At 39.2% G+C, this 13,387-nt stretch overlaps 1 protein-coding gene across 3 annotated transcripts in view; it reads left to right on the top strand.

Moving 5' to 3' along the window:
- Positions 1 to 4,652: 4,652 nt before the first annotated feature.
- The window catches only part of MTDH (metadherin), a 76,870-nt gene continuing 68,135 nt past the window's right edge, over positions 4,653 to 13,387 (top strand). For 2 of the 3 annotated variants that reach the window (XM_036875642.2, XM_036875626.2), the window contains exon 1: positions 4,653 to 5,354. In XM_036875642.2, the coding sequence (XP_036731537.1) occupies positions 4,974 to 5,354 (381 nt within the window). In that variant the 5' untranslated portion in view covers positions 4,653 to 4,973. The remainder of the gene's footprint in view (positions 5,355 to 13,387) is intronic. The other variant, XM_036875634.2, reaches the window with a different exon arrangement.

The raw sequence follows: 13,387 nt of genomic DNA, 5'->3' as shown, positions 1-13,387 counted from the left end.
ATAGTCAATCTGTGGCATCTTAATACACTGATGGACAGTGACTGCATTGTGGTATGGGTGGGGACTTCATAATCTGGGTAAATGTAGTAACCACATTGTTTTTTCATGTGAAACCTTCATAAGAGTGTATATCAGTAATACCTTAATAAAAGAAAATTATACATACCTTTGTAGCCCCTTGTATACTTCACTCCAATCCCATTTCTCTATGACCCTCCCTAGAAATAATCACTGTCTCTACTTTGGTGTTCATTATTCCCATGCATGGTTTTATATTATCTATATACATGTTTTTTAAACTTTATATACATGGTATTAGAATCTAAATATCCTTTGATATGTTATTGCCGCATGGCATTCCACTGAAGAATATACTATTTTCACTTTTGTTATTACATTTAGTCTTCTCTGCTTCCCCTGGCTTCTATTCTCATGCCCCAACCAGCTTTCAGTTCCATACAGGTTCTTAGCATATTTTCTATCTTTTAAACAGATTGGGAAATATCCTGGCCCTTTCAGCAACACATTTATAAATTATCTTTCAGCTTAGTATAACTCTTCATATAATTTCATTATTTACTAAATCTTACTAGATTTATACCCAAATTCTTGGCACACTCAACTGCAGCTCCCTACTTTACTATAAAATATCCTTCTAGGTGTATAATCCTGTGACCCAGTTTATAAAGGCAATAGTCTTCATTTTGAAGACCCAAGTCAACATTTTTCTTTCATCAGCTCTCAAAGATAAGCTACCTAAGTGGAAGCTTTCTGCACTGTCATTGATCGGATGTTTGTGTCCCTCTGCTAAATTCCTATGTTGAAGCCCTGACCCCGAGTGTGACTGTATTTGTAGACAGGGCCTTTCAGGAAGTAATTAAGGCAAAATTAGGTCATAAGGTTAGGGCCCTGATCTGACATTAATATCCTTATAAGAAGAGATACCAAGAGAGCTCCTGGCTCTGTCATTTACCATTGAGGACAGAGTGAGGAGGTGGCCATCTGCAAACCAGCAAGAGCCCGTAACAAAACCTGACCATGCTGACACTTTGATCTTGTACTTCTACCTCCAGAACTGTGAGAAAATACACTTCTGTTGTGTTAGCTACCTAGTCTATGGAATTATGTAATAGTGGTCTGAACAGACAAATACACTAAAATCAAGAATTGACCACAGACTATACTGAAAAAGTATAGTCATCAAGGGGTCAAGAGTAGTAGGAAGACTGGGTTCTGCTCTGAGCTTGGGCACTCTGATTCTAGGGTATGACAACCCTTTGAAGATTCCATTTTCTCTTCTATGAAATGAGAGGCTTTAAGTGGAACTTCTTCAGATCTCTTATAATTTCCAAATTAAAAAGGTTAAATCACATATTGTGGGCTATGACCCAGGCAATTACAGCACCAGGGTTCCAGCCTCAAGAAGTAATTATGGATATTCACAAAGATTTAGTAACAAGCATGTTCATGATATAATTGCATTCAATGGCAAAAAATAAAAAACCTGTAAATAATCTATCCAACAATGTTAAATTATAATACAACCAGACAAAAGTGTAAGTGGATTTTTTTTCAAACCTGTAAAAAACTGCTTTTGTTAACATTAAGGATATAGTGTTGAGAATCAGGTGGGCAAAAACTTTGTTAGAAATACCATCAGTAAACATTCTACTCTTGTAAAAATCTGAGCCATGAAAATCATTTTTTAAAAAGTTTCTGTGAACTGCTTTATTGAGGTACAGTTGACATACACTACAATATCTAAAGTACATAATTTGTTAGGTTTTGATATACATATATACCCACAAAATTATCCCAGCAATGATGAAAATGAACATAACCATCACTTTCCAAAGTTTCCTGGCACCCCTTTTAGTCCCTCCCTCTCACCTCTCCGTGCTCCTAGCCACCCTCCCTAAGTGACCACTGGTTTGCTTTTGTCATCATAGTCTTCATTTTCTAGTTTTACAATAAATGAAATCATACTATACATACTATTCTTTGCCTGGCTCTTATCACTCAGAATAACTGAGTTTCATCTATATTGTTGCATGTACTTACAGTTCATTCATTTTTATTTCTGAGTGCTATTCCACTGCATGAGTCACTTTTACTTTAATTCCAACCCTGGTGCTTCAGGTAAGAGATTACAGAAACATTTCACATTTATCTTATTTTGCCATTTCCAAGTAATTAGCATACTGAGTCTACTTAGGCCAGCCCTGATAACTCCTTAACATACAGCCGGCACTGCTTTGAGTCTTTTAAAGCACTGCTTTTAAATTTTACCTAAACTCCATCCTGCTGCAAGTTAATGTTTGGGAGGAATAATTTTCCTCTACCCCTCAAGATTCTTCTAGCTGGTCTAAGAATCAAACTGACGTGAGCACCACTCTCGCTCCACCGGACTCTACAGATAGATTCCAGGAAGCTGACATGGTAAGAAATTTTACCTTCTGCCAGCTGTATGTCAGTCAGATGTCCCAGGATATCAAAATTGCAGACTTTTCAGAGTAAACAGCCAGCAGAAATTTATCCTGATAACTATGACATCTGTTGGGGAAGAAGAATTTTCCTCTATGTTTCGAGATTCTTCTAGTTGGTCTAAGAATCAAACAGGCATGAGACATTAATAGGAGGAAAAAAGTTTATAATCACACTTGTAGAGAGGCCCAATAATGAAATTGAGACCTAAAGAAATGACCAAGGCAGACAGTTTTTATACATTTTAGATAGACAATAAATCTGTGAAAAACTGATAGGACCAAGAGGTCTGGAAGCTTCAATTAGTAAGGAATTCTAAACAGCATTCAGGCTGAGGTAGTGAATAGTAAAAAATAATAACAAAATTTGTTTATGCAGCCTTTTGGGCTCTAAACTCCATCTCTGATGTGGACAGATAAGAGTCGGAGCACCCTTCCTGCACCAGGTGTTTCTCCAGTTGCTATAATGCCAAGTAATTAAAATGTCCCCCAATTTGGGGACAGCCCGCCCTTGGTCACTGCATTAATTAAACTTAATTTTGCAGGACTTGTAGTGTGTTCCTGGTGCAAAACAGTAAAGAGTGTATGACTCCATTTTTGTTTTTAAAATACAAACACTTGGAAAGACGACTTAGGAAGTTATATCTTAAGAATTGATTATATCTACCAAATACAGAAACATTTTTTTTTTAAGGTTAAAGGGCAATTGGAAAAAAAGAAAAAAGGTAGTAAGCTTTTACATGATCAATACTTTTTAGGCTGCCAAAGGAACAGGCAAACCCTGCCATTATTATTGTATAATAGCTTAATTCATAAATCCACAGGTGTTAACCTAGAGTGGGCAGTAAAACTTCTTAAGAAGTCATCCTTCACGTCTCCGGAAATATAACATAAATGTAAGGTTACAAATCTAATTTCATAAACACAAATGGGATTTTAAAACTTAGAGTTAAAGCAGATCCCAATGGCATCATCTAAGTTTCTGGCCTTGTAATTTAGACTGTCTTTTAATTATATGTCTGTATAAAGCTTAGCAGTAGTTTATTTTTATTATTTATTATTTACAAAGCTCCCTTCCACCCAGTAATCACAACATGCATTACAACACTATTGCAAAGAAGGACCAAATACTCGATACATTTTTGGCATTCAGTGCTTATTAATCTTACCCCTTTTCTATTCTTTGAAAGAAAGCCTATATTTAGTTCACCTAAGATACTTGTTCACATACTAATTACCACTTAATGATAACACACTGAATTTCCTTAGAGCAAAATTGTAATTTTAATACCCTAAGCAAGCCCCCAAACATCATCCTTGTAATTAAAATCTAAAAAAGCAATTCATTTCCTTCCAATGCTACCCACAGATGGTCAACAACATATATAAATAGAATTTTTTGAAACTCCTCTTGTGGTAAAGAAGCTTAAAGCTCAACAAGGAAGGTACCAACCTCATGTGCTTCTCTTGTTACTTATTAAAGCTACAAATTAGTAGGAAAATAGTGCCGCCCAAAAGCTTTCCGACCCAATCTGAGGAGTATAACCAGAGCAAGCGTAAATGAGCGAAACGGCGCGAATGCGCCCTAGCCAGGCTGGCGAATGGCAGGCACGCAGTGTTAGCTTGCCCTGAAGACAAATACTCAATTGGTGAATTAAACCTAAGCCCTGGAAGAAGAGCGCCCTACTTCAGACTCAGCCGAGCCCATAACTGGAAGCATCTAGCCAACCCGCAACCCAAGGAGAAAAATCCGCTTCCACCCCAACACCACTCGCAGAAAAAAGAATACAGAAAACCTACCCCCTGCTGGGGCGACTTTGACCTGACCCCCGTGACCCGTTTCTTCCCTCTTCACCCTTCCCCTGCCGCCTTTCTCGAGAGTCCCTCCCCTGGACGCAATGAAAGCGCCACGTCTCCTAGCTCAGGGCCGCCAGCCACCCCGCGGAGGTTTCCTCCAGTTAACCCCTCCCACCCTTCTGTCCAGAGTCGCCGGTCCCCAGGCGCGTCCACCAGTCCCCGACAGGTCACCGCCAAACGCAACCGCAGCGCCCTGGACCCAACCGCTGCCAAGGAGCCCGGTCCCGCCCTCACCCACGTGACACCCACGCCCCGCCCGCCGGGACCCATGTGACCCGCGGTAGTTCCCCGCGCGCGGCGTGGGTCGCGGCCGAAGCCGCCATTGTTCCACTGAGGGACGGCAGCAGGGCCTGGCACTGGCGCCGAGACGCCGCTTAGCGGCCGCCGCAGGAGACGCTCCCTCCCGCCGTACCCTCCTCCCGGCGGTGGCGGAGTAAGGCTGACTAGGGGGAGCTGGGAGCCCCCTCTCCTCCTGGAGGCGGCAGCTGCCCATCCCCGGCTCTGGCGCGAGGGGCGGCTGCGATGCGCTCGGCCTGAGGCGGACCGGCCCGGCCCTTCCGTGCTTCCCTCGACTATTCCTCGGAGTCTGTGCGCCTCAGCGTCCCTCTGCGAGTCTCTCTGACGGGAAGGAAGATGGCTGCACGGAGCTGGCAGGACGAGCTGGCCCAGCAGGCCGAGGAGGGCTCGGCCCGGCTTCGGGAAATGCTCTCAGTCGGCCTCGGTTTTCTGCGCACTGAGCTGGGCCTCGACTTGGGGCTGGAGCCGAGGCGGTACCCGGGCTGGGTGATCCTGGTGGGCACGGGCGCGCTCGGGCTGCTGCTGCTCTTCCTGCTCGGCTACGGCTGGGCCGCGGCTTGCGCCGGCGCCCGCAAGAAGCGGAGGAGCCCGCCGCGCAAGCGGGAGGAGGCGGCGGCCGCGCCGGCCCCGGCCTCCGACGACCTAGCCCTGTTGAAGAACCTCAGGAGCGAGGACCAGAAGAAGAAGAACCGGAAGAAATTGCCGGAGAAGCCCAGAGTGAGTAGGGGGGCAGCGGCGGTAGAGTAGGGGCAAGGAGCCGATATGGAGACCTTCGAGCGGGCGGGAGGCCGAGCCCAGCCGGGAATGGAAAAGCGAGTGAGGTTAGTCGAGGGCCGGGACGCACATCTCTCCCAAGTGGCGGAGGTGATACCTGGACGTGTTACTTGGGGAATGATGGAAACTCAGGAAGTATAGGACGGGTGGGGAAGACCATTTTCCAGGATGGAAGGTAGACGGGCTGGGGTATGTTTTAAATTAGAGTGCCCAGAGGTGAAGCCATTTTTGGGACCCTTGACCGCCGGAATAACGTGCCAACCCTCCTCGAGGCCTACTGTGTTGGGTAATGGGACATTCAGGTGGTGCTGGGAAGTTGTGGAAAGACTGCGCCTGGAAGACAGATGTCTAGTTCAAGTCGTATTGAGATGATAGCCAATGGAGTAAAATATAGTGACCTAAAAACTCTGGGGCTTAGAGAGGATTCAGGGTACCCACGTCTAGACGCGCTTCCATTTTAGTTGGGACTGTTAAAGGGAAATGGTTGCCCATTCTTACTCTTTTGAATGTGGCCAGTGGAGGCTGGAACAGGAGCAAGGCCGAGAGGGAGTCTGTTGCCGGATATACTTTGAGGTACATGACTGTGTGAGAGAGAGCTGAAGCAAGTTCAGCGAAGAGGTGTGGGAGGTTTCGAAATACAGTAAAAGGGGATGACAGAGCAGAATGGTGCAGGCTGAGAGAGGAATTCAGGCACCCATTTACCGAACCACGTGCGGAAATGCAGAAAGCATCACATCCGTTTTATCATGCTTTCGTGTTTTATTTCTACGTTATTGTTTCCCTATGGTTCTACCAGTATGTCTTTTATAGTTTTAGTTATTTTTTTGAAATACTTCACAGTTGAACAAACAGTATGCAGGGTGTGCAAAATTAGAAACAACTCCTAACCTATTTTTATATCCAGTGAATTAAGCTCTTCACCTTTCCAGGTGAACAATGAATAAACGTAATAACCACAGCCCTACTATGTGAAATGTGCTATCGTGTTTGGTGTGCAGTGGGAGGATAACACATAAGAGTTAAACTCAGTCATGGACACTAGTGTAAGAGATTCGTATATTCTAATATTAAACAGAATGATTGGTGCTATAGATGTGTGAGCAGTGTTAATGAGGTTTAGAGGGTGGGAGACTAATTGTGTTGGAGGGATTTAGGAAAGTTACTGGGAGTGGGATTTGAGTTCAAACTAATGTATTGAGAATATTGTTGGTAACAGTACAAAGAATAATGCTTTATTAGAACTGAGACAGTACATTATGAGGCCTAGATAAGTATTCACTTTTTGCCTGCAGATTGAGGATCTAAGATGCGTATAATACCTAGAAAAGGGTACAGTGTTGTCAATATGAATCCAACCTTAAAGGAGAAGAGAAAATAGAACTGATTTGGAACATATGTAACTATATTTAAATTTGTAGAGAGCATCAGAAATTACCAAAAAGTAATGCTGTGGTGGGAATACAGAACCTGGCTCCAAGGTAAGGAAAGAAGGTGATTTTGAAAAAAACAAATACACTTACAAACCTAAGCCCTGTATGGATGAAGCAGGTTGTGAAAATTTCAAAGCCCTGTTTGGAACATCTAGAATTTCAGATATACTTGAGTCTAGAGACAAGTGCTCCAAGAGCCCATCTAAGTACATCATAACACTCAGGTGACCCGTCTGAAGAAGGAACATAGACTCCTGTGAAACTTGTACTTTGAAAAAAATGTCCATCCAACTTCACACTTACCCTTTTCCTTTTCACCGAGTAAATAAAAGAAGGGGGAAATGAACAACTGAATCTACTATTAGCTCTGGAGAGTAAAGAATGGGAAGACTAACCAAATAGTTGAATGTTAATTGGGTAAGAAATATCTTTAGCTCCCCAATAGTAAAGATGTTTTCGAGAAATTGATCATTTACAAATTGTGGCTTTCAAACTTTTTTGACTGCAACCTACAGTAAGAAATACATTTTGCGTTACAATACACCCACACACATACACACCAAGCTATTCTGTTTGTTTTTCTTCGGTGATATTTGTGACCCACTAAATTGGATTTACATTTGATTGTGAGGCATGAATCACAGTTAGAAAAACTTCATAGAACCAAGAAGTATAAGTTACTGTTTATTTAGTACTCATGTTTTGCTCTGTAAAGTGTTTACTTGGAGAAAAGGAGGATACTGCTTGCAAATTGAAGACAGTAACAAGTAATATTTCCGAGTCTCACTGTACAGGGGATACAAAAGTAAAAGCTTAGTTTTACCCTAGGGAGCTTTTTTTTTCCAGTTGTGGAAAAAGATATACCCAGAAAATTAACAATGCAACCCCAATGTGGGCCCAGGTGGCCATGAAAGACATTATCACAGAATTTGGCTTTGAAAATGGGTAGGAGCAGGATAGGCTGAAACTGCAGGGCCCCCAGGGGAGGAAGACTTAATTAACTCTCAGCCTGACAGGAATGAGAAACTCAACTTGAGTAAGTCACTTAATCTTGCTCTGTTTAGCTCATCTTGTTTGTAATTATAGATCTTAGTTGAGTTAAAACACTGCAGGATTCCTCCAAGTGTTATCCCTAACTACTTGTAATAAAGTTACTTTGAATGCTTGTTAAAAATGTGTAGATCCCTGAGCTTCAACGCAGATCTTATAAATTCAAGATCTCTGGACTGAACCCAAAGAATCTGCATTTTTAACACATTGCCCATTCCTCACTATTAGTTTGAGAATCACTGAAATAGAGCCATGAGATCCATAATATAAGGTAGATTTTTAAGCGTAGTCATGTTTAATCTCAAATCTATCTCTTCATTACTATATCATTCTGATATACATTTTAGGATATATATACTTATTCAAGTGGATTCAATTAAAGAGAATTAAACTAGTTTCTTTGAACGGACATTTCATATTTGCTTAAATATTTTCATCCTTTTGTTCCATTATTTCAAGTTTTCTCTTAAATCATTCCAAATTTCACAACTTGAATTTTCACAAGTTGTTTCTCAATAGCTAGTTTTTATTTGTAGAGTAGGTGGTGGTTAGCTTTTTAAAGTCTATTCATAAACATTTTTTGAAATTCTTAGATCAGTTTGGTTTTTAATCTCTTAATAATATCTTGCCGTAGATCTTTAAGGCATGAATTGCAGTTTGTTACTCTGTTAAAAGTAAAGGGGGTGGCACTTTTCATGGGCTTATTAGTTTTTGGCATTTTTTGAAGTCATTATTATATGTATTTTCCATGACACCCAGTTAAATGTCTTAAAATAAGCACTCAAAAAATATTTTTCACTTAATCTGAGCAGTAGTTTAAGATGGATGTGAGATCTCACATAACTGCTCTCTGACAGTTGTTGCTTTGAATTTTAACTGGAAGCACATAACCAGGGTCAACTTCAAAGAATATTCTTTTCATCAAACAAGTTATATTGTAGAAATTTTCATGAGGATTTGCCACAGTGCAATTGTTGATATCTATAAGCGCAGTGAATATGGGAGTGTAGTGTTTTGTGTTGTTTGCAACTATAACCTTTCAGGGTGCTTAGCACTCAGTAAATAATTACTGAATGCATAATATAGTAAGATACCTCACCTAAGTATTTATTTCTATTCTCTATGCAACTTATTTCAACTTTGCATGCCTGGTAAACAGCCATTTGAGCCACCTTTTTATTTTTACAATGCAAGATGGCTGTGTTTGCCTCATCTGGCTAAAATTGTGTAAGTTACATCTTCCTGCAGCCAGTAAACCATTCTTACAGTTTTCAGAGTCTTACATAGTCACTACTTTGGATTCTGGTTTCACTGCCACTGCCCTACTTTTGGACTTTATTGCCTTTTGATTAGATTATGTTGACAGCATCCTAACTGGTTTTCCTGCTTCCACTTTCTTTGTTACCAATCTTCCCACCTCCTTCATGCCAGTTAAATCTTTATAAGCCAAGTTCTGATCATGTGACTTTCTTGATCCAATTTTTTTCCAGTTTTTCCATTGACTGTTGAATAAAATACAGTCTATGCATATAGCTCTCAAGACTTTTCTTGATCTAACCCCAACTTAGATTTATCTCTTACCATTACCCCTAAGACAACATTAGCTAAACTTATGTGTCAATTGATTCATTATTTTCTTCCATTCTAATAGAAATAGTAAGGCCTTTTCTACATCACTACTAATTTCTACTTATCCTTCAAGGCCCAGCTATGGTGCTGCCTCTATTATAACGCCTTCCCTAGCTCCCCAGCTAGACTTAATCTCTTCTTTTATATGTTTATTTTATATTTTTTATGAGAGCTAGTCCAAGAAGGGAGAACGTTGTCTGGTTAGGTGCCTCTAAGGCAACTTTGATTATTTTTTGTCTGTGGCTCCATGCATGTCCACTAATGATCAGGAAAGCACCTCAAGTAATGGATTTGGGGATTAGAAATAAATTGTAATGAGTAGGCAGATTCTCCAATATGGAATCCCCAAATAATGGGAACCAACTGAATATTAGTCTGTGTCTGTAACTTGACAATTCATCTCCAGAACTTCATGTCTAGATGTATACTTGATTTCTTCAATTGGAAATCTAACATGTCTCAAACTTTACCACCCCCAAAACAACTTATTTCCTGCCCTCTGCTAGTCTCCCCCATTTCTTTAAATGACACCGCCATCCATTCAGTTATTCAAGCCACAAATCTAAGAATCACTTTTGATTCTTCCTCAGCCTTGTATCTTCTTCATCTCATATCTAATCCGTCAGCAAGTACCATCAGTTTCATCTCCAAAATATTTATCAATCTGACCGCTCTCATTCTGTTGTCACTTTAGCTCACTTTGTACAACAGTAGCTTCTGTTGACGGCCTCACTCCTTTCTCAACACTGTAGTAAGGGGTCTTTTAAAAAATAAATCACCATCTTTTCTAAAACCCACACTAAAGTATCTTTTGCATTTAAGACCTAAACCTCTTTGCTACATAGTTGTTTGTCTCTGATTTTGAGTTAGTTTCCTCTGTTTGCTATTTCCAACTGTAGTGAACTTTTTTCAGTTAAAACTCTTTATTACCCAATGCCTTTTCATGAGCTGTTATTAACACTGCTGGAACAATTTTGTCCCCACTGTTCTAATCAGCTTTTAGATCTCACTTTAAAATTCAACTTCCCAGAATATCCTTTTTTAATCACCCTATTTGAAATAGGCGTTTCATTTTATTTTCTGTCTCAGTCTCTTGTGTTTCCTTTATTTTATTTACTACAGTTTGTAAATTATTTACCTAACCATTTACTTTGCTAGAGTCTTTTCCCCCATGAGATTATATGGCAAACAGTGTCTGGCATGTAAGAGCCTTTGGTAATTATTTGTTGAACTAACTAAATGCTGAACAAAGTAATTAAGATGACATCTCACAGTTTAATTGGATTATTTGCTATTGGGCTAAAGTTGTCTTTTAAGATATTCCTGATAGAATTATGTCTTTTATTTTTAGGTGGTTTTGTTGTATTATCCCAGGTATTAGTAAAGGTATCACCACCTAGAGGGTTTTCTGTTTACTTTTAAGTCACTAGCCCCCTTAGTTTTAACTCTTGAAAAAATAACCATTTGATTTAAAAATCCTGAGTAATGGGTAAAACACATATTTCTGATCTTACATAAAAAATCTTGAGATTCAGGGAGATTAAGTGATTTTTTCAAGGTCTTAGAGCAATGGAGTTTCAAAGGCAAAACAATATCCAGATCTCTAAGTCTAAGAACTCATTGTTATTTCCACTGTACCTTTCTGGTTTTCATAGCATGTTCCAGGATATTACGTTGCATTTAGAAAACAAATCCAATTTTATCAATGTGTTGTACTTCCTTTATTTTTAAAATTCACTTTTAGAAACTTAATGTAGAAATTAGTTTCTACTCAAAGTTATTACAATTTTTCCAAAAAATAAAACGCATAGTTTGTGCTTTCAAATAACAAGGAATTGTTCTACCTTGAGTTTGTATAGACCTCTGCACAACTAAAGCTAAGAAACTGACCAAGACTAGATTTTGTCCATGAAATGAGATAATGCATGCAAAGCATGTAGCAACATGGTTGACACATGGCACATACTTGGAAATTATTAGTTGTTGTCAGACCATCTTATAGCCTAATCTGTCAGCTAAAGATGATACCTCATTAATTTCCATAACATCTTGCCTTTTATCTTTTTTGGTGAGCATAATATATATACTTAGGCCTCCTATATGCTCAAAACTTTTCAGCTTAGAAAATTGAGACTGAAGTGAAATAGTAACTTACCCCAGGTGACCCACACTAGGGAATTAAGCCCTGGTCTCAGCTTGCCTTCAAAACCCATATTCTTACCCTTTTAAGGGGCAGGGATGTGAGGAAGATGGGTAGACTTAACCTTCTATATTATAGTATGTGCTATTGTCTTTTGCTAGGTTCTAAGCTGCTTGAGGGTAGGGATTGTGCCTCACTTCTCTTTTTTTTTTTAAGGTTTTAAGGGTTCTATATTACTCTGCTGTGTTCACTTACTGGATACTGAATGAATGAACATAAGTGAATATTAGGTAATTTTCTTAGAAAATGGTGAAAACTATAAGCAATTTTTAAAAAAAGAGAACATTACATCTCTGTCTTTAGAGCAAGCCTGGACTATTTATAGCCATTGAGGATATATTTATTTATCATGTGTGTATTCTGTTAATGTCCTGAAAGAATATGTGTCTGAAGCATTGGGCCTGGTGGATTAATGTACCATTTGTTGGCCCTCTTGACCATCAGTACTTAACATTTATTTTGAGTTGCTAGTATGAAAAATGACTGGATAGCTGGAACATGGGGATGAGGACATGGGCCATCATAGTTTTAGAGAGGTAAAGTATATTGAAGAGAAGAAACTGTTTGAGCAAGTAAAGTATGTTTTCACATGTTCTCTCATTTACTGTCATCTTAATAAGAAACCTATATAAGACAAGTACATACTTCCTTTGTATTTACAAATGATGAAATTAAGTAAAGGAAAATGCTTTAAATCACTGATTAAATATAAAAGTTGGGCCTTAATGTCAGGTTTGTCCAACTCCAAAGCCCATGGTCTTTTAATATTCTGGTTTTTTTGTTAGTTGATAATCTGCCCTTCTAATTTTTAATCTTATGGAATTTCCAAGTAATTTGAAGTTGTGGTTTTTTACATTGTGTGGCTGGGTGTAAAATTTACATAACCAAGTGAAAAATAGTATTCCGAGCGGTTTTATTTTAGAAGTCAAATGTTAAACCTTGCAAATGCTTACCTTATATGTAGATGCTTTTGCAGTTTAGAGTCCATTTAACAAAAATGTAAAGGCTGCTCAAAAGGATTAGTCTATTAAGTATATATTCTTAATGATATGATATTCATCATATCATTCTGAACTTCAAAACTTCTATCTAGAAGGCAAATTCCTTTCATATGTCCTTGTTTCTGAGGTCTTTACCTCAGTACCTGGTATTTAAATACTTAATAAATGTTTATGGAACTGTATGGAATAAATAAATTGAATATTAACTGGCATGAAGAATTTTATTTCCTTACCAGGAGGTATTAAATGTGACCTGCTCCCCTGCTATGTGGTTCCCTCTCCATTTGATTTTCCTCATTGTCAGCAAGGCATCCTGATTCTGGTTTATCACCACCCTTCCCAACACATATACCCACCATATACAATGTTCTTTAATAATGTTTTTTAAATGGATCTGGGATGGGAGTTGGGAAGATGTCTAATAATATTAGGCAGATACAGCATTGCCTACAAGAGTTTATCCATGTAAGAAATGATTATATTATTTTTATGTTACTGATTGATTTTCACCAAATTTGAAGGACATTCTTACGTGGTCTAAATTAAAATATAGATTGTGTGCTATGTATGAAATTTACTTTGGCTTGGCTTGAAGGCGGACATCTCAAAGTTTTCCAGACTTTTAAATCTGGGTGCAATGAGAGCCTTTTGGAATTGCAAATCTGT

The sequence above is a fragment of the Manis pentadactyla genome, chromosome 3 (assembly GCF_030020395.1).
Source record: "Manis pentadactyla isolate mManPen7 chromosome 3, mManPen7.hap1, whole genome shotgun sequence".
NCBI classification, from domain to species: Eukaryota; Metazoa; Chordata; class Mammalia; order Pholidota; family Manidae; genus Manis; species Manis pentadactyla.
The sequence above is the reverse complement of the archived record's forward strand: the minus strand, read 5'-3'. Positions and strand labels throughout refer to the sequence as shown.